The 22,724-nt window shown below is 39.0% G+C and overlaps 1 protein-coding gene across 5 annotated transcripts in view; it reads left to right on the top strand.

The window, feature by feature from the left end:
- The window catches only part of PIEZO2 (piezo type mechanosensitive ion channel component 2), a 661,827-nt gene extending 640,292 nt beyond the window's left edge, over positions 1-21,535 (top strand). For all 5 annotated transcript variants that reach the window (XM_040432210.1, XM_040432212.1, XM_040432214.1 and 2 more), the window contains 8 exons: positions 2,430-2,577; positions 3,530-3,718; positions 7,089-7,181; positions 14,632-14,804; positions 15,439-15,555; positions 16,952-17,031; positions 17,126-17,303; positions 19,979-21,535. In XM_040432210.1, coding sequence (XP_040288144.1) covers positions 2,430-2,577; positions 3,530-3,718; positions 7,089-7,181; positions 14,632-14,804; positions 15,439-15,555; positions 16,952-17,031; positions 17,126-17,303; positions 19,979-20,231 — 1,231 coding nt within the window. In that variant the 3' untranslated portion in view covers positions 20,232-21,535. The remainder of the gene's footprint in view (positions 1-2,429; positions 2,578-3,529; positions 3,719-7,088; positions 7,182-14,631; positions 14,805-15,438; positions 15,556-16,951; positions 17,032-17,125; positions 17,304-19,978) is intronic.
- The last annotated feature ends 1,189 nt before the right edge of the window (positions 21,536-22,724 follow it).

Here is a 22,724-nt window from a genome sequence, read left to right as displayed (position 1 = left end):
TATTTTCCTCCTCAAAAACCTAGGTGCGTCTTCTAGGCCGGTGCGTCTTATAGGGCGAAAAATACGGTAATGTGACAAAAATGGCTTTTTTTTTTACACAGTTTTTTTTTTACGGTGTTCATCTGAGTGGTTAGGGCATATGATATTTTTATAGAGCTGTTTGTTTCGGACGTGGCGATACCTAATATGTATACTTTTTTTATTTTTTTCACTTTAGCACAATAATAGCAGTTTTGAAGCAAAAAATGATCATATTTTAGTGTCTCCATAGTCTGAGAGCCATAGCTTTTTTATTTTTTGACCATTCTCTTAGGTAGGGTCTCATTTTTTGCGGGATGAGGTGACGGTCTGATTAGTACTATTTTGGGGGGCATACGCCTTTTTGATCACTTGCTGTTGCAATTTTTATGATGTAATGTGACAAAAAAGGCTTTTTTTTTACACAGATTCTTTAATAAATTTTTTATGGTGTTCACCTGAGTGGTTAGGTCATGTAATATTTTTATACAGCTGGTTGTTACGGACGTGGCGATACCTAATATGTATATTTTTTTTTATGTATTTCACTTTAGCACAATAATAGCCGTTTTGAAACAAAAAAAGATGATGTTTTAGTGTCTCCATGTTCTGAGAGCTATAATTTTTTTATTTTTTTGGGGCGATCGTCTTAGGTAGGGGCTCATTTTTTGCGGGATGAGGTGACGGTTTTATTGATACCATTTTGGGGGGTATACGCCTTTTTGATTGCTTGGTGTTGCACTTTTTGTCATGTAAGGTGACAAAAATGGCTTTTTTTTACACTGTTTTTATTATTATTTTTTTATGGTGTTTATCGGACAGGGTGGATCATGTGATATATTTATAGAGCCGGTCATTATGGACACGACGATACCTAATATGTGTGGGTTTTGTATTTTTTTCAGTTTTTTATTATAAAATAAGGGGAAAGGGGCGTTTTTTTTTCTTTTTTACTTTATTAATTTTATTACTTTATTAATTTTATTAAAAACCCTTTTTTTTACTTTTTTTACTTTAATTTATTTATGACATTCACTTTTGGGGGTCTGATCCCCTCTGCAATGCATTAAAATACATCTGTATTGTAATGCATTGCCTGTTAGTGTATGACACTGAGTCATACACTAACAGGTTGCCTAGGAGACCTAGCCTGAGGCTGGATGTCCTTGGCTCCGGTAGAAGGCAGTTCCAGATGCCGTGCAAGGCATTGGGCAGCCTCTGCACGGCATCGGGCTGCCTTGTGTCGCATCGGGTCCCCGCCACAGCAGCGCGGGGATTTGATGCGATCGTTCACCTGACACAAACCTCTTCTATGTCGCGGTCAGTGCAGACCGCGGAATATGAGGGGTTAATCCACCGGCATCAGCTTTTACAGCGATGCCGGCGGATACAGCAGGGGCCCGGCTACCACGGACTGCCGGGCCCCTGCAGTGATCGCGCGCGCACCGCTCCGGTGCCCGCGCGATCACTATGACGTACTATTACGTCAAATTGGGGGAACTCAGTGGTTCCCATGACGTAACAGTACGTCAAAGGGCGGGAAGGGGTTAAAGATGAGGGGGGTTATAGTCACATTTAATATAAACACTTGTCAATTACATTACAGTCTCTGGACATTATTAATATTAAATGTGACTATAACCCCCCTCATCCTTAATAATACACCCAATGTACTGCAGTAAATAGATGCGTTTTTTATGGATGAGGAGGGTTATAGTAATTTTTATATAAACACAGGCCAATTACATTATAGTCTCTGGACAGTGCTGATATTAAATGTGACTATAACCCCCCTCATCTTTAACCCCTTCCCGACCTTTGACGTACTGCTACGTCATGGGAACCACTGCAGTACATGGGTATATTCTAAAAGATGAGGGGGGTTATAGTCTCATCCAAAGATTTCCCAAATATCCTCAGAACATTGTGTCATCCATAGATCCCTCATAACAGTGTAAAATATTATTGTTATTTTATTAAATATTTTAGCACACCTTTTGGTTCAAAATATTTTTTTCCTATTTTACTCCTCTAAATCCTAGGTGCATCTTATTATCAGGTGAGTCTTATAAAGCGAAAAATACGGGTATATTACTAATCTCCAGGATTAGTCCCCTTGTATCTGCCCTGTCAAGCATAGTTAGGTTGACAATATAGTGAATAACAATTTACTTGCAAATACGGTTTACATTCAAATTGGAACTTGCTATAAATTACTGCCAGATGTGGCCACTAAATCTGATTGCCTTCATTTTGTCCTGTTACTTTAAAATTGTGGACAAATGGGAAGTAGAACACATCAGATACATGAAACTCATTCCTACACAAGAAGAAATGTGTTCAGCTGTGTGTTTGCTATCACCTACTAATTCTGCCATACAGTCTTAATGATGTGTGATCTCTTTCCTCAGCTTTCGCCTGGTACCATTTTTAACTGAGCTGAGAGCTGTCATGGATTGGGTATGGACAGACACTACACTCAGTCTTTCCAGTTGGATCTGTGTAGAGGATATTTATGCACACATATTTATACTAAAATGCTGGCGTGAGTCAGAAAAGGTAAGGAATGTACAGTCATTATGTCAGAATTTTAAAGGAAACATAGCTTACAGTTCAATTTTAACCCAAAGAAAAGGAGTGGACACAGTGCACTGTGGTCTTCCACCCTTGACTTGCAAAACAGAAGACAATGTGTATAATGCAAAATAACATATATATGCATATGTACTGTACCGGTCTGAGCAGTCTCTCAGGAAAATATATAGTCAATTTAAAGGGCATCTGTAGCAGATTTGTACCTATGAAATTGACTGACCTGTTGCATGTGTGCTTGGCAGCTGAAGGCATCTGTGTTGGTCCCATGTTCATATGTGCCTGTATTTCTGAGAAAAGTGAAGTTTTACTATATTAAAAGAAGCCTCTAGGAGCAATGGGGGCATTGCCATTACACCTAGAGTCTCTGCTCTTTCGGCAACTGCAAGGTCCTCTGCACTTTGATTCACAAGTCCAGGAAGTGTCCACAAAGCATAATTACACCTGACCCTGACTTCTCCTAAAGTCAATCAAAGTGCAGAGGGTATGGCAGTTGCAGAGAGAGCTGAGCCTGTAGTTGTAATGGCAACGCCTCCGTTGTTCCCAGAGGCTTATTCGCATATATTAAAACTTCATTTTTCTCAGTAATGCGGGCACATATGAACACGGGACCAACACAGATGCCTTCAGCTGCCAAGCACACATGCAACAGGTCAGCCAGGTTCAAAGGTACAAATCTGTTGACAGATGCCCTTTAAAGGAGTAGACATCTATAGAAAGGATACATGGCAGTCCATTAACTGCAAATGACGATACTCATGTCACCAATCGTATAAGTCTATTGCAATGTACTGTATATTTTTTATCACAGCGTCTTTATTCTTACACTGCACTGGGCAGTGTACACATTCACATATTGTAACTGTGTTCTTGGTTGTAATTGTCTGTTAATTACTGTATTCACTTTCCCTCTCTGCAGAGGTATCCACAGCCACGGGGCCAGAAGAAGAAGAAAGTAGTGAAGTATGGAATGGGTGGAATGATCGTTGTACTTCTGATATGCATTGTTTGGTTCCCTTTGCTTTTCATGTCTCTAATAAAATCAGTTGCTGGTGTGACAAACAAGCCCCTGGATGTGTCTATTAAAATATCTTTGGGAGGTTTCCAGGTAAGCCTGATCACTATTAATATTTGTTAGTAATGAATTATCTAGGGTTTTAACTATAAAAAGCTTGTTTTGGTGTGCCACAGTGAGTATTGTTAATAGCACAAAACTCCAAAGAACAATCATGTAGTCCACCAATGAAAACAGAGTATACAGTTGCAAGAAAAAGTATGTGAACCATTTAGAATGATATGGATTTCTGCACAATTTGGTCATAAAATGTGATCTGATCTTCATCTAAGTCACAACAATAGACAATCACAGTCTGCTTAAACTAATAACACACAAAGAATTAAATGTTACTATGTTTTTATTGAATACACCATATAAACATTCACAGTGCAGGTGGAAAAAGTATGTGAACCCCTAGACTAATGACATCTCCAAGAGCTAATTGGAGTGAGCTGTCAGCCAACTGGAGTCCAATCAATGAGATGAGATTGGAGGTGTTGGTTACAGCTACCCTGCCCTATAAAAAACACACACCAGTTCTGGGTTTGATTTTCACAAGAAGCATTGCCTGATGTGAATGATGCCTCGCACAAAAGAGCTTTCAGAAGACCTACGATTAAGAATTGTTCACTTGCATAAAGCTGGAAAGGGTTATAAAAGTATCTCCAAAAGCCTTGCTGTTCATCAGTCCACGGTAAGACAAATTGTCTATAAATGGAGAAAGTTCAGCACTGCTGCTACTCTACCTAGGAGTGGCCGTCCTGTAAAGATGACTGCAAGAGCACAGCGCAGACTGCTCAATGAGGTGAAGAAGAATCCTAGAGTGTCAGCTAAAGACATACAAAAGTATCTGGCATATGCTAACATTCCTGTTAGTGAATCTACGATACGTAAAACAGTAAACCAGAATGGATTTCATGGGAGGATACCACAGAGGTAGCCACTGCTGTCCAAAAAAAACATTGTTGCACGTTTACAGTTTGCACAAGAGCACCTGGATGTTCCACAGCAGTACTGGCAAAATATTCTGTGGACAGATGAAACCAAAGTTGAGTTGTTTGGAAGAAACACACAACACTTTGTGTGGAGAAAAAGAGGTACAGCACGCCAACATCAAAACCTCATCCCAACTGTGAAGTATGGTGGTGGGGTGATCATGGTTTGGGGCTGCTTTGCTGCCTCAGGGCCTGGATGGATTGCTATCATCAAAGGAAAAATGAATTCCCAAGTTTATCAAGACATTTTGCAGGAGAACTTAAGGCCATCTGTCCACAAGCTGAAGCTCAACAGAAGATGGGTGTTGCAACAGGACAACGACCCAAAGCATAGAAGTAAACCAACAACAGAATGCCTTAAACAGAAGAAAATACGCCTTCTGGAGTGGCCCAGTCAGAGTCCTGACCTCAACCCGATTGAGATGCTGTGGCATTACCTCAAGAAAGTGATTCACACCAGACATCCCAAGAATATTTCTGAATTGAAACAGTTCTGTAAAGAGGAATGGTCAAGAATTACTCCTGACCGTTGTGCACGTCTGATCTGCAACTACAGGAAACGTTTGGTTGAAGTTATTGCGGCCAAAGGAGGTTCAACCAGTTATTAAATCCAAGGGTTCACATACTTTTTCCACCTGCACTGTGAATGTTTACATGGTGTGTTCAATAAAAACATGGTAACATTTAATTCTTTGTGTGTTATTAGTTTAAGCAGACTGTGATTGTCTATTGTTGTGACTTAGATGAAGATCAGATCACATTTTATGACCAATTTGTGCAGAAATCCATATCATTCCAAAGGGTACTTTTTCTGGCAACTGTAGATATAAAAATTATTTTATTGGACAATAAGGATAAAAAGGCAGTATAAGCCCTGAAAATAGGTTAAAAGAATCCACACACAAAAATGAACTAGGGAAATGCCTGATTATACAACCTTTTTATGCTTATTATTTTTATATCTATACTGTGTTTTGATTGGTGGACTACATCTTTGATCTTTGGCGTTTTGTTTCATCACATTTAGCCGTAGTTTATATTGGGTGGGTCTCTATCGGTATTTATTAATAGCATGATAATGCATTATATAGCTCAATCATCAGGACAACCAAATCTTACATAGTTTGAAGAGGATGAACACTATATATTACTTGCTGCATATGTGCTAGGAACATCACATATATGCAGCTACTAATAGTGGTTTAATATGCCTAATTTTCCCCACCATTAAGTCCTCTTGTTTGTTGGAGCTGCAGTCCTAAAATCTCCATTGTGACTAGTCCCATCCATCAGCAGCCTCCATTCACTTACACTGGGAATGGACTGCGCATGCATTAGTTCTCCTGTTCCTTGCCAGTGGAAATGAATGGAGACCGCTGATGAATAGGACTGGTCACATTTCCCTCCATGAGCTGCCATTTTTAGGTTGAAGCACTGACTAGCACGAAACCTAGTAAACATAAATTAGGCATAGTAAACCATAGGACATTGGCAGCAGTTTAATAAGATCTGTTACAAGCTGTTCCTAGCACATATGCAGCTAGTAATATATAGTGGCCAACAACTTTAATGTGCAGTTTTTCATGAGGTTTATAATGTACTATACATATAGATTTCCCAAAATATATAGATACCAAATCTAATCAATCATGCAAGTCAAGAATTTCAGTGCTGTCAGTCTTTAAAACTTCCTTACATTTTTCAAATGATCATTGGGGTAACCAGCAGACAGACCTACAATTCAGGTTTATGGTTAACCATCTAATACATGGATGGTATGGGCACAATGGAACAAGAATGGTTATTTATGAGCTGCTGAGTGTGTTGGGGGGGGGGGGTGTTCAATTGGCAGATAAGGGAAACAGGTTGTGTTCATGAAACAAGCCCTTTTATAGATTTTCAAGAATTAACGAAATGTTAGAAAATAGTGATATGCAATTTCATGTATTGTGGACTGCAGCTAAAAAGCGAGACACAAACTTTTTTTGAGCACTTCATCTGACCACTCTAAAAAGAATGTCTTAAGATTATAGCCGTTGAATTGCACATTGTAAGTGTTGTCTTGGGATCCCCCTCAATTAGTCATAACAGGTGGACTCGAGATGTATATGTCTAGGCTACTCAGAGTTGGACCCAAAGCTATTGGCGAATTTGCTTTATGACTGCATTCTGACAGGGGTTGTACCCTTTAAGATATATTATGAATCTAATTGCACCTATTAGCAGTACAGAGCATGTAAACGATTGGCTTGTGCTGGATATTGTTCAAAAATAGTAACAACACGAGAATCCAAATCAATATAAAGACAAAAATAGCTTTGCTTTGTGTAACCTGGGCTGTCGATCATTAATGGGAACAATGCTTCTTATAATCTTACCAGTGAAGTAAAACGGAGATGAATTTAAGCACTCTGTTTGCCTTGCAGCCTATTTTTACTATGAGCGCACAACAGAACCAGTTAAAAGAAATGGATGCAGCACTGTACAAGTCATTTGAGAAGCATTTTAGTAAGGAAACTGTAAGTAAAACACTATCAGCTTTATTGCCATCAAAGCTGTGATCAGTCTTCTACTATAGGGGCAGTATAAAATGTGGCCCTTGGCTGCATCTCACATGTCTGTTTCTATTTCTTTTTTCTTCTAAATATATTTAAAATTATATGTTGAATAATTTAATAAAATATCTACATTAACAATCAGAGCTCCATTTTTCTGATAAAGACATTCAACAGTCCTTTGCTGTCATAAAAGGTAAAAGGCATATCTCTAGGCTATGCCATTACTTTATGATTGGTGAGGGTCCAGTTATATACCTCCACTTTATCATATGCCAAAATCACTCTATAGGGGTTTTCTGAGATTTAACATTGATTACCTTTCCAGAAGTAAAAGTAAGTAAGAGCTGAGATAAAATACCAGACGTACCTTTATGCATATGGATGTCAGTGTGTAAAGTACAGATTTGAAGGGTCTACAGAACTCTGATGAGCATCGCTGGTCCTTCGTTCTCCTGATCGGTTGAGGTGAGACCTCCACCAGTCATACACTAATATGGCTTATTCAAATGAATAATACTGGCCAATCTCTTTAAACTGGGGCAGGGGATTTATGATGGCTTCTATGCCAATTTTCTGCTGAAGTTACAAATGTTTCTCCCTTTTTGTGCAAGCATTTGCGTCTCTCTGTTGATTTACGGTGTGCTCTCTATTTTTTTAAACAGTAGGTGGGAGGGGGGAACCCATACTCCTGAGGTTAAATATTATGGCAGAAAATAGGCAAACGTCTTACAAAATTTCCCCCTTGACTTTTGGCCTCCTGCAGCTGCCACCAGGGGGAGAATACTGTATATAGATTTATAGAGCTCACTTTGTTATCAGTAATGAAGCTGGTACAGTAACTGTTAATGCAGGGAGCCAGAATTCTAGAATTTTACTCTATGATTATAGGAAAAGGAACAGGGCATATTTGTAACAGAAAATCTGAACTTCAGATGCCAAAATAGTGTAGTGTAAAATTAACTTTCTAACAGTTTTGCCTTGAGAAAAGGAGGACCTTTCTCATATTCTCAATTAGGAGATGGCAACCTAGACCTCTTCATTAAAAATAATATGCATTCTTCAAATCTGACTAACCAACTACCCTCTTCCCTTCCTAAAAAAATGTTGCATTACAAACCAGCACATCAAGCTCCTCCAGCAGAACCCTTGTTCGATGGAGAATCCACCTCTACACAAGACCTTCCAATATTGTGCTTTTTCCTCAGTCAAGCATTAACAAAAGCTTTGGCGCCTGTAATGAAAGAACTCCCTTAAAGCAGAAGTTAGACAGATTGGAAATAGAGTTGAATCTCTGGAGACAACTCAATCTCAAATTGTCTCTTACGCCGAAGGCTCCACTAGTTAGGTGCTGTTTCATTTAACTGCTACACAACAGGATCCGGAAGGTAGATTCCTCTTCCTCAAAGGTGAAATAGCTAATGCTCAGGCTACTTTCACACTAGTGTTTTAGTTTTCCAGTTGTCCGGAAAAAAACGCTTCAGTTTTGTCCCTATTCATTGTCAATAGGGACAAAACTGAAATGAACAGAACGAAATGCTCCAAAATGCATTCCGTTCCATTTAGTTGCGTTCCCATACCGGAGAGCAAACCGCAACATGTTGTAGTTTGCTTTTCGTCTTGGGATGCAGAGCAAGATAGATCCAGCATGACCCCCCAATGCAAGTCAATGGGGACGGATCCGTTTTCTCTGCCACAATCTGCCACAATAGAAAACTGATCCGTCTTCCATTGACTTTAAATGGAGTTCATGACTGATCCGTCTTGGCTATGTTAAAGATAATACAACCAGATCCGTTCATAACGGATGCAAATGGTTGTATTATCAGTAACAAAAGCGTTTTTGCTGAACTCTGCCGGATCCAGCAAAAACGCTAATGTGAAAGTAGCCTCAGATATCTTTCATTAATCTATATGCTCCAAATGTGGCCCAGGTCCTGTGGTTGTTGGAGGTCTTGGATAATGCTTCTCATTTTGTTGATGTGGTGGTGATCCTGGTTGGAGACTTGGATATATCTCTTGAACCCTCCCTGGACTCTACTAGTAAACACTGTGGTATTTCCCATAAGGCACTCCACAGTTTAAAACTCCACCTAGCATCTTTAGATTTGAAAGATACTTTGAGAACCTCCAACTCTGCCCAGAGAGACCTTTTTCTCCAATTGAAACCTAAAATACCACCGCCTTGACTATCTCTTTATTTCAACACTGTCCTCTGTATCTGAACCTCAAATAGGTACAATTACATTTTCAGATCATGGCCCAATCATATTTGCAATCCCAATACACTCCCTCCCCATAAAGGCCTGCACATGGGTTCTTAACGAAACGGTCCTACAGGACTCTAACTTTGTGCCCAAAATCCGTGTTGCTATTTCTCACCATTAATGACACTCCAGACATGCCCGCTCCTTTGATTTGGGAGTCGCATAAAGCAACCTGGAGAGGCATTTTGTTAGCTGCTCCTATGCATTGAAGAAGCAAAGTCAGAAACAGCTTAATTCTTTACTTTGACGGATTAACACTCCCATTAAGAAATTCTGTCTCTTAGAAAGAACTATAAAGCTGCGAGAGCACTCTACCTTTGTAAGTATAAACACTATCTACACAGTAATAAAGGCTCCAAGCTCACTTCCTCCTTGCTTAAAAAGCAAACGAGAAATCCTTTCTACATGCAATCAAACACCCCTTGGGCACTAATCTTACAAAGATACATGAGATTCATGAGCAGTTCCACTCCTTCTACACTTCCCTTTATAACTTTGAGAAACAAGCTAGCCCATGAGCAGCATGCAGTAGCTGTACCCAGCCATCTGACTTTCTAAACCATCTGACTTTCTAAACTCTATCCAACTCCCTATGCTGACAGAGGAGGCGCAAGCTGCATTGGCCGTGCCCTTTACATTGGAGGAACGTTCTGCTATTTTAGCTTCCCGAACAGAAAGAGCACTGGACCTGACGGTTTTCAGATACTTTACTATAAAACACGTGAATACCTTCTACTTCCCAAATTTCTGAAAGTGTGTAGATGGGGGCGTCATGGCCTAACCAATCTTTAAAAGCCTTTATTATCTTTATACCTAAGGAGGGTAAAGACTTCAAGCTACCATCCCATATGCCTCTTCAATGTATATCTGAAGTGGTGGGCCAAGGAACTATCCACTAGAATTGCCAAAGTCCTTACAGAACTGGAACAGATGGGTTTTGTGCCAGTTAGGGAAGGTAAATTTTACACCACTAGACTCATCCATGTGATGTATTACACTAGGAAGCATAACCTCCCCCTTTGCTACTGCGCACCTACGCGGAAAAACCTTTTGACCATATGACTTGGCAATATATGGATGCCGCTTCAGAGAAGTTGCATTTCCTTTATCCTTTATTACAGCGATTAAGTCACTTTATATAATGCCCCATGCTCGTATTAGAGTCAACAGCTCCTCTTCGAACCCATTTGTTATCTCTAATGCCACGAGGCAGGGATACCCTCTATCCTTGGCATTGTTTGTATTAGTTATGAAAACCTTGATCCAAAAAATTAGACAATCTCCAGAGATAAGAGGGCTTACCATAGGGGACTTTTGTCATAGAACTGCAGCTTTCGCAGATTAGTTAGTGATTATGTTGACTAACCCTAATATTGCTCTCCCACATATTCTACACTTATTTGATGGCTTTGGTAAGACATCTAGTCTTAAAGTAAATCTTTCCAAGTTTGAAATACTCAATATATTTAACCTCTCTACCCATATTCAGAGATTAAAACCCCTTACACACTTTATCTAGCCATTCTCTTAAAATATTAGGAATTCTTATTCCCGCAGATCTGAAATGACTTTATACATTTAATTTCATGCCTTTGATTCAGCATATAAAAGAGAGGATATCTTCCCTACATCTATCTTTTCTATGTTGTATAGGCAGGAAAAACGCGCTCAAAACAAAACTTTTATACACCTTATGTTCCGATCTTACTCCCTAAGGCCGGGTTCACACGAACGTGTGTGACCCGTGCCTGTGAAGCGGCCCGCAAATTGCGGGCCGCAATGCTTGTTCGCCGGCCGTAGGTCAGCCGCATCGGATCGCGGACCCATTCACTTTAATGGGTCCGCGATCCGGCCGTTCCGCGAAAAGATAGGACTTGTTCTATCTTTTAGCGGAACGGAACAACGGGACGTAACCCCAGGAGGCACTCCGTAGTGCTTCCGAGGGGTCCTGTCCCGTGCGGCCGTACCGCGATTCCGGATTAGCGGACCCATTGAAGTGAATGGGTCCGCATTCGTGATGCGGAATTCACACGGAACTGTGGCCGTGTATTGCGGGCCGCAATACGGCCACGGGTCACGCACGTTCGTGTGAACTTAGCCTAAAAGCTTTTTTGACAATTATTCAACATTTTGAATACATTTTTATGGAGGAATAACCATCCCAGATTGGCATACTCATACCCAACGCAAAAGAGATTTTTCATTATCAGACCTTTATCAGTATTACCAGACTAATTATTAATGACCTATCTAGAATTCACAAATAGCATTGTCTGCCTTTGCTTTGGACCATGAAAACTACTGCTTCTGCTACACAATTGACTAGTGGCATCATAAGAGGATCCATTGCTGTGGTTCAGAAATGGGAAACAGAGTCAGGGTGTCTCAATACTTACTCTCCGATAATGCCAAAAGGGGTTCTACAGTTACAAAATGCTAAGAGCCATGGTGAGCTGGCCTTCCCATGGACGAAGCTTATGAGCACTGAAGTATCCCAACTAACAAGTTATGCACCTACATTTGACTTGTGTTCCCTTCTTGCACCATAGGGTCAAAGCCGTGTGACTTTCTTACACTTAACTTTTGTATGGTGGGTTGCACATTCTTGCTATCTGCACCTGCACCTCGTAGACCACTTAACCAGTTGGAAGAGCTTGTTCCTTCCTCATCGCCTCACGTGCATTCAATCAAGTGCTGTCCATATTTTTTTGTCCACATGGTTTTTATTCGTACCATTTTTGTGGAATGCAGTGACACAAAAACAAATCATTTTGTAAAAACAAGTGTTTTTGTTATGCAAGTAGTATAACATAATAAAAACTATATAAATTAGCCATCATCATAATGGTACTGGCCCACAGAATAAAGTTATCATATTATCATATTACTTATAAGCGGGGTCCACTGGTCAGTATTTATCTTTTTACTTATTGATATTTCTCTTTACTATATGCTATATTATACCATTTTATGTATATCTCCTGTTGTTGGGTGCAGGTATGGAGTTACACTATTAGTTTGGATATAGTGGGACATATTGGGAGTTGCATATTTAAGTGTTCTTGCATGGCAAGACCACTTACTGTTATCTCACATGTATATTCTGATTATTAAAAACCAAATTTACCACCCTAACTCCTCCCACAGTTTTTACACTACATGGACAGTAATATACCGAAACGTGCGGTTTGTTCCTGATTGGTGTGCTATTACTTTGTGGAACATTTCGCCGAATGGTTCACTAAATATCGCCCTTTTTGTGGCGAAATTGGTCCCATAGGAATGAATGGTGGAATGTTCAAAACTAGAGTGGATGCTGACAAAAGCTAGAATGTGAGCTGAAAAATCAGGACATGATTTCTAAACTGCCACCACTCCCTCATTTTCAAGCCCACCTACACAAATCTTATATCAAAACGTTCAGCTATCCCTGCTGCCACTAAAAATGGCCACGGTTAAGCCATAGCCATAGTTTTCACAATATGACCATTTGTTTGAAACTCACACCGCCCATTGACATTCATTGAAACTCCACTCTAGCCACCTCAAATTTGAAGGACAATTTCTAAACTGCGACTTCATTTTTAATATTTCAGAGACATACTATGCATTAAAATGTAGGTCTGGGTCTTGTGATTCTCACAATATAAAGCTATTTGCTGTAGGATTTTTAAACTACAACCATTTGAAGATGGCAACCGCCAGTGAAGTGAGCAAGTTGGAGCAGTTTGTTTTTAACCGCTCTTCTCTGTCACTGCTGTAGAGTGAGTTGCCATAGTAACCCAGGTGTGTGAGCAGCCAGCAGAGTGACAAAAGCTAGAGTGTGAGCTGAAAAATCAGGACATGATTTCTAAACTGCCACCACTCCCTCATTTTCAATCCCACCTACACAAATTGGCTGCTAATGTTTTTATAAATGTATGTTTTAATGTAACTGAAGCACTTTGGGCAACAACATTGCAATTAAATGTGCTATATAAATAAAAGTAGAAATGCATTTCTTACTCTATCAAGCTTGCCATGTGCACTTTTTAAATTTGATCAATCAATTAGTTAGTGTAATGTTTACTATCTTTACTCACTCCAAACACTCCACACAGTTACTTTGCCCACTCCATAAAGTTACTCTGCCCAGTCCAACCACACAACAGTTACTCAAGCCACTCAACCCAGTTACTCCGCCCACTCCAGTTGTAAACTACTGGTGGAGGCAAGAACAATTCACACATTTTCCCCAGAAATTGTAGCTTTTCTAGTATTGTATGTTCTTGTTCAGACAGGTGGTTTGTCACCTGTTAGCGCTTGTATGCTTGCCATTGCAATTCCTATATTTTTTATCATTTATGTGATTTTTGTACTAATAAAGTATTTATTTTTCTAATATACGGTAAGTGTTTCCCTGTGTATAGTTTTGGATAGTTAGTTATTTCACTAGGGTGTTAAGAATGCACTTGTGTCCCCCCTTAGTTGTGCGTCAACCACATTTACTTCAGACATAAATTCTAAATCTACAATTAAGTGACAATTTTGGGAGTGTTTTTTCAATTTTAATGTGACTGTTGGGGGGGTTAAATCTGTATATTATACAAGAAATATACATACTATTATTCTGACAGTTAGTGACTGTTTTGTAATTGAGCTGTTGTGTGAGATTTGCTCTCCCCTTCCTAAGGCAGAAAGTGTTGTAGCTTCTGATTTCACACTAGTTGTCGTCTCAGTGCAGTGAGAGGAGACAATACATCACATTTCCTCCACTTAGCTTAAAGGGGTTATCTCATCATTACTAAGGCAAGATGAGACACAGTCCCTACCACCTCCTGGCTGGGAAACAGCAGAGCGCTTTGGGGCTCGCTGTTTCAGTATTTCTCATGGCCGTGCATGAGATCTACGGAAACAGCGTATCTTGTTGTGATACACTGTTTTCGTAGCTCTCATGCATCGCAATGAGAGGTACTAAAACAGTAGAGTAACAGAGTGCTCTGCTGTTTCCTGGCCGGGAGGTGGTCGGGACCGTGTCTCATCTCGTCTTAGTAATGGCGAGATGAGACAACCCCTTTAACCTAAAAAAACTAATTATGCAATTTATATTGTCGATTTTAGGTTTGGAATTTACTGTAACATATATTAAAATATAAAATTTCTTACAGTCGGCACTCCAGTTTCTGGAAGCATATGGAAGGGAAGACATTACCATTGCAGAACTAGAAGGGAATTCAAACTCTTTATGGACCATTAGCCCTCCAAGTAGAAAGTCAATGATACAAAGCCTTAAAAACCTGGACCATGACTTCACACTTGTCATCTCTTGGACCATACAACGGTAAGCAAAACTGGCAATGGATAATTATGCATATGCATCAGTTCATGTATATATCTATAGAACTGTCTGTTCAGTTCAAGAATTCAGATGTATACTATAACATAAGACAACTTAGCTTTAGCTTCAATGCTTTAGTATTGCAAAACTTAAATCTTGTTTGGTCAGTGTTTTATATAATATGTACTATATCTATTGTACACTCATATCTGTTGAATCTCCCCCAATGGTGTGCTTGTTGCTGTATTACATCCTTCTTGTATATAAGTAGATTGTATAAAATCTGTCCTGATGCTCTCCTTAAACTGGTGCAGGGCTCTGAGCTCTTGCCTGTTGTACAGAATGTAGTATTATGTTAAATGTAACAGAGCTGGAAGTAAACCTGTTCTTTTATGTTCACTCTAAGTGTCAGAACCCCAAGTGTTACATTATAAATGTACTAATATGTCCGCATAAATAAATATATATAAGTAAGTGTTTTTTTATTATTTGGCCATCTCAAGGCTGCAGAGTCAAAAACAACTGTAACCATGAAATCAGAATAGTATTAACCATGATCCATTTGAGTCAGTACATACCTTCAATAATACAGTAAGTAGTAACACAGTTTATGTTATGTATCTTCACATCAATTTAGAAATATGAGCCTTGGAGCTAAAGCAGAAATGACCGGGGAGAAGCATACTGTCTCTTTGTCCAATGCTACACGTTTAGCAATCGCAGAGATGATGAACTTAGACAATGGAAAGACAGTGTGAGTAAGACATAAAAAACAACCTATTCTAAATATTACTTAGTAAGAATATGCATTAAAAACTGTCACCTAGAAATTCGCTGTTAAACTAGACACAAATCCTTGTAAGGCTAGCTCGCTGAATATAATGATACGTTTTACTTTGACTCCATATGCAAATGAGCAGTTTAGTGCACCGAGGAAAGGCACATGTCACTCTGTGTACCCTTACTCCGCCTGCTTCTTCTGCCCTCCCTCTCATTCCTGATTGACAGGGCCAGCCAAGACTGAGCAGGAACCTAACCTCATCAATCAAGAAGGAGGGGCTGGCAGAGGTAGCAGAGGAGAGTGGCTTAGCCCATCCTCTGTGCACGTCTCCTACTACTCATTTGCATATGGATTCAAATTATTAATTACATTCAGCTGGGCAAGCCATACAAAACATTGCACTTGGTTTAAGGGTCCATTCAGACGTGGGAGGAAAAAGCAAAGCGAGATTTGCCATATTTCATTCACTTTGCTGGTACTGTATTACGACGTGGTTTTTCTGCATGAAAATTACAGGCAGGCAGCCAGTAAAAATCCCATGGGTTGCAAAAGTATTATATTGCAGTCGATGGTACAAGCGATCAGAAAATCAGTTAAGGTACCAGCACACTGTTGTAGGTCAATGTGCTGAAGATCCACATGAATTTGCATGCAGATTTCTGTGCATTTCTGCACCCAACCACACCAAAAACTGCAATTTCTAACTGTTTTTTGGTGCTGTTTAGGTGCAGATCTCTCTCTTCATTAGAAAAGGGTGAAACTGCTAAAACTGCAAACATAATTGACATGCTGTGGATTTCTAAATCACAGGTCAATTTCCACATGGAAATCATCCACAAAGTGTACATGAGATTTGCTTTTAAAAGTAGTAAAATATAACAAAAACGTGAACATAAATTTAGCATCGCTGTAATCGTGCTTACTTGCAGAATAATGTTGTCCTGCCATTTATAGCACACAGTGAACACCATAAAATAAAACCCCAAAAACCATGGTGGAATTGCAGTTTTTTTTTCAGTTTCACCCAACAAAGAATTTTTTCCCCTTCTTTCAATACATGCTATGGTAAATTAAATATTGCTATTAATAAGCCCTCATCCAGCTATGTGAACGAGAAAGTAAAAAACATATCACTCTTCAAAAGCAGGGAGGAAAAAAATAAAATTGTCTGGGTCATGAAGAGGTTAAATTATTTTTTTTTAATATTCTCTTCTGGTAGATCATCTGTTGTACACTATATGTCTTGGTCATTGGGACATATAATAGGCTTTAGAAACAGTCAACCATGTTGTTGGCTGATGTTTCCACCAGAGCTGTTTGGTGTCAATGTTGGACTTAAATCTCTCTTTTTCTCCTTTGCTTTTGCTAGAATGCTTGAACACATCTATCCATGGTATATCAAAGCACCAAGTGATTCTACAGCAAAGCCCATACTGCAGCTCCTCCAGAGTAAGTATTGTTTTCTGTAAAAGAAAATATTAAATTATATAAAGGCATAAACACCAAGATCCATAAACATCCTTATGTTTCTTCTGTTTCGCAGACCAAGAATTTGTAAATATTACTGTCAGTCTCAAGAGAAATGGTACTGGAGATTTTGCCCGAGAGTGGTGGGTTCTAAATCAGGGTAACAAGCATTCTTCAAGCAACACTGGCTTGGAACTATATGTTTTCAGCGATAAAGTCAGCCCTCCAAGCCTAGGATTTTTAGCCGGTTACGGGTAAGATCAGTTCCAAGCAGGATTTTAGAATTACTATACATATAGGTTAAAATTACACTCTCATACTCTTCCACCTTAGTATATTCACCCTTTACATAGTGAAACTGCAATGTTTTCTACGACAAGAAAACATCAGATACATATGGTAATTTCTGATGCTAAGACCAAGGTAGAGCCATGAAGGTGTCATAGTACTGTTTAATGTGTGCTGTCCGCATCTTTTGCGGCCCCATTGAAAATGAATGGGTCCGGACCCATTCCACAAAATTACGGAATGGCTGTGGACCCATTTTGCGGATGTGTGAATAGTGCCCTTAGGCAGATTGGCCTGGGTATACCAGATTTATAGCGATTCCTGACAAATTTATTTGTCACAAATCTAGTTTCTTATAACCGAAATACTCCTCAATAACAATGAGAAAATCATATGTGAGCTCCAACTCAATAAATCCAATAAACAAGAACACATATGTACATGAATAACAACAATATTTTATTAAATAGTCACATAAAGGACAACCAAAATAGACAATAGTAAAAGTAGTAGATATAAAGCAGTAATGTGGTGGCACTACGAATCAGCGCCACACCAAGGTTACACAAAATCGCTGTATCCCCTTAGTGCACGCCTCCTAATGGCCTGAAATTGCTGTACCGAGATAAAATATCTCATCCACAGGCCAAAGGGAAACGTGTGCTTAAGTGATCATACAGGTGATACCATGCCAGTCAGATCATGAAAGTTAATGGACATAGTGTATGGATAACATATCCAAAACATCGGACATACTTATATGCCACATACATCCAGCACATAAATAGTTACAACCGGCATGTAAAACACTTATCTAAAGTAATGGGGAACCAACCTTGGAGCCTTGGTGAGCGCACCCCAAGGCTCCAAGGTTGGTTCCCCATTACTTTAGATAAGTGTTTTACATGCCGGTTGTAACTATTTATGTGCTGGATGTATGTGGCATATAAGTATGTCCGATGTTTTGGATATGTTATCCATACACTATGTCCATTAACTTTCATGATCTGACTGGCATGGTATCACCTGTATGATCACTTAAGCGCACGTTTCCCTTTGGCCTGTGGATGAGATATTTTATCTCGGTACAGCAATTTCAGGCCATTAGGAGGCGTGCACTAAGGGGATACAGCGATTTTGTGTAACCTTGGTGTGGCGCTGATTCGTAGTGCCACCACATTACTGCTTTATATCTACTACTTTTACTATTTTCTATTTTGGTTGTCCTTTATGTGACTATTTAATAAAATATTGTTGTTATTCATGTACATATGTGTTCTTGTTTATTGGATTTAAATCTAGTTTCTTGTCATACTTCAGTGAAACTGCTGAATCAAATTTTTAAAAGCTTTGATCATCTCTAGTTCCAGTGAAGGGAAATCTGAAGTCTTCAGCATAACATGACATTTCCATTCTGTTCTGGCAAACTGCTTTATAAACCATGTCATTCCAACCTTATGGCTGCTGAGTAATACAGTAGATGTTATACTGTTTACCATTAATCTTAGAATACTAATCAGGACAGTACTGTTTTTTTTTTATTTTTTTATCAGGATTAAGTACATTTCCACGATTTCATTTTAGGTCAAAAGTTCTTTTCTGACCACCTCTGACATGCCTATTTTAGTAACTGCTTCAATTCACCATATAATAACAATTCTGGAGAATTTATTCTTATGGCTCTATGTTGTACCTTTCCTTTGTTATTTCTACTAGAAGTTATAAATGACTTGCTAGCAGCTTGCAGTAAAGGTACGGATGGGTATTACCAGTCGAGGGTGTGTCCCTGCACAGTTTGACACTAGCAGTACTTACTGGATAGAGTCAGACACACCATCTGCTGGTAACACCCAGCAGTACTTTTACTGCAGACTGCTGGCAATTTATTTGTAAACTTATAGGAATAATACAGGAATGTGCACAACACAGAGTCATAAGAATAGATTCCCCAGTAGTTATTAAAGAGACATGTCAGGTGAGGTGACAGGTCCTCTTTAATATCCACAACTTATTTTCATATAGGGGGATCTTGACCCTCTTTAGTACAGAGCAGGATCCTGGTTGGATGGATGAAATGCCTTAGATGCAGTCAGTGTATGAAGATGTACTGTATTTTCAGGCAGTGCTCCATTGAAAAAGTATGCACAATCATAAAATTAACCTTTTTCCCCCTAAAGAATGATCTACAGATAGGTCACTCTTCCTTTTGGTGGAGTCTCTGGTTTGGCTGAAATTAGCTAACCTGCATACTTTTTCACCCCATGAAGTATTGCATGTATAAAGGAAGAAGGGAATTTGGATCTTTGTAACAAAAAAGATGATGGATTTACTTTGTGAGTGCTGAGACCTCTTATCATCTGGGTTGTTTCCTCTGAGACGTGTTGGTTTCAGTCTACAGAAAACCCCATTAATATTTCTCATTCTTTTTTAAAGAAAAATGCATGAGCAATTGATACCATTGATGCTATATTCAAAGACTTGCCTTTTTTGTATAGTACATTTATAGCATATCTAGAAGCTTACATTATTCTACAATTAGTACTCAAAGCAATATGCTCTAACACAGTCATGTAACTAATATTTACTATGTATACTATATACTATAAGTATGTATAACATGACTTTTATTTGTTATTTCCAGAATTATGGGATTGTATGCTTCAGTGGTACTTGTAATAGGAAAATTTGTACGAGAGTTCTTCAGTGGAATATCCCACTCAATCATGTTTGAGGAGCTACCAAACGTGGACCGTATCCTAAAATTGTGCACAGACATTTTCCTGGTAAGAGAGACTGGAGAACTGGAACTGGAAGAAGATTTGTATGCCAAATTAATATTCTTATACCGCTCACCAGAAACTATGATCAAATGGACAAGAGAAAAAAATAAATAATATTAATGAACTCAGTGATTCATTTGACATCATTTGGATTATTAAAAGCACAATATTACCATAGCTCCCATAAGAGCTTGGACTCTTGCAATGAAGAAGCAGTTACCTTGCAACAATTTTACAGAGGGTCAGGTGTTTTTGGATCTGAAGCCAACAATATCACACTAACTTTTCTTTAGATTTCAAAATCTTCAAAGGTATGGCCAACACAATGCGAGAGTGGGAATACAGTTATACGACTGTACAAGTTTCTTCAGCAAAGACATCTCCTGGAATGTGCAATATGCTGCTTTAGAATGTTCTAAATCATTGAAATGGCAATTTGTTGTTTTTTTTTTTGTTTGTTTTTTATCATCCCGGGAAGACTTGCTGCATTGAAGGTTAGATAAGTGACTGCACAATTGCCTGTTATAGGGAAATAGATCATTAATGCATTCAAGCCTCACTCTACCTACAGAAATACACAAACTGACAATCTTGTTAACTGCCTTATTTTATTGGAACTTCCCAACCAAATATTTTCATCAGTGATTTGACTTTTTCTCAGGAAAATGAAAAAAATACCCTAAAAATCATGTAAAAAAAAAAAAAATAATGGCAACGCGATGTCAACAGCTGTTCCTTTAAAATGACTATCATAATTGTTTCTCTGTTGTTACCGGCTGAGATGCATGCCTCTAACTTGTACCCACAGGACTTACTAGGGCTTGTACATTTTGTTTCCAAATGGAGAAGGAAAATGTTTACATGACATATTCACCTTTCTTTTTTTACTATAGTCTTATTTTTATGTCCACAGTTTACCATAAGTCAAAATGTCCTTATTTATTTCTAATCTCAAACTTCCACAGTCCTGATCAGGGGAAAGGTCACAATGTAAAAATAAGATGAAAATTGATAATCAGCTGTTTGGCAAAAGGCAGAGGAGGGGTTAAAATAACAAAATAAATTACGCTAACCAGTTTAACCACCTCTGCCCCAGCACCCCTCACTCCAACCCACCCTGCCAGGCTTTGTTTACATGCTGCAGCGGTAACATACCCGTATACCACATGCTCCCTGCAGCCAATCACAAGGCTCAGCGGTCTCATGCTGTTTGTCGCTGAGGTCAGCAGTCATGTGTCATATATGGACACATCATCACTGCAGCCAAGAAGAAGATGTCATGGCTGCAGCTACGGGGAGGATTGGAGAGCTGACACTGGAGAAGAGGAGGTTTGAGCCAATAAGAATGCATTCGTTTGGAATTTTAACATCTTCCTTGCCTTTTCAAAAAAATTTTTTACCCTCGACAGCCCTTTTAAGGCCTATTGCACACGACCGTATGGCTTTTTCAGTGTTTTGCGGTCCGTTTTTCACGGATCCGTTGTTCCGTTTTTTGTTTCCGTTGTGTTTCCGTTTCTGTTCCGTTTTTCCGTTCCGTTTTTTCCGTATGGCATATACAGTAATTACATAGATAAAATTGGGCTGGGCATAACATTTTCAATAGATGGTTCAGCAAAAACGGAACGGAAACGAAAGACATACGGATGCATTTCTGTATGTGTTCCGTTTTTTTGCGGACCCATTGACTTGAATGGAGCCACTGAACGTGATTTGCGGGCAATAATAGGACAGGTTCTATGTTAAAACGGAATGGAATAACGGAAATACGGAAACGGAATGCATACGGAGTACATTCCGTTTTTTTGCGGAACCATTGAAATGAATGGTTCCGTATTCGGACCGTATACGGAACGCAAAAAACGGCCAGTGTGCAGGAGGCCTAAGGACTAGGTGGAGAAAGTTAGCAGTGGCTAGTAATAAAGCACACACAATCTTGTTTGCTGTTTCTTGCTTACAATAAGCATATAGATTTACTTGAAAATATTGTCATTGCAGTCTTTATTTGCAGCCAAAGGAAAAGTAAAATACTGGAGATTTTTTTCTTTTTACCTGAACATTCCTTATATTTTAATTAAGGGCTAATAGTTAATAAACACTGTTTGTAAATTGCTATATGTAATATACAAAAGGCATGCACTTATGTAGTTCTCAGTGTGGCCCATGTTATAGTGAATAGTGCAGATAGTTTCCCAGGGTGGAGTTGAAATGCTCATTATGTCATTTCATTCATTCATTATTTTATTTATGTCACAGAACTACCACCGTAAAACGTAACTTTTATTATGTATAATTAATAAACTCTCGGTTGTCCCCAGTTTTGTGTTAGATTCCTGGGCAGGGCAGATGTCACTAATGTCACTTAGATGTCACTACATAGGTATGAAGTCCCAAATGTCACTATATTAGGGACTTAATTTCATAATTAGTGACATCTTTGTGATCATACTCTTGCCTGGTATATTATTATCTTCACCATTATAGTATTGTAGTACAGTTCTTGTATGTATACTTCCTGTCATCCATATATTGAATAACAACTATTGACAGATGTACAGTTCTGGTGGTGGCTTAACCTGTGCCAGGGACCTCTTAGAGACATTAAGAGGT

The sequence above is a fragment of the Bufo bufo genome, chromosome 5 (assembly GCF_905171765.1).
Source record: "Bufo bufo chromosome 5, aBufBuf1.1, whole genome shotgun sequence".
Classification (NCBI taxonomy): domain Eukaryota; kingdom Metazoa; phylum Chordata; class Amphibia; order Anura; family Bufonidae; genus Bufo; species Bufo bufo.
This window is presented reverse-complemented; position numbering and strand designations above follow the sequence as displayed.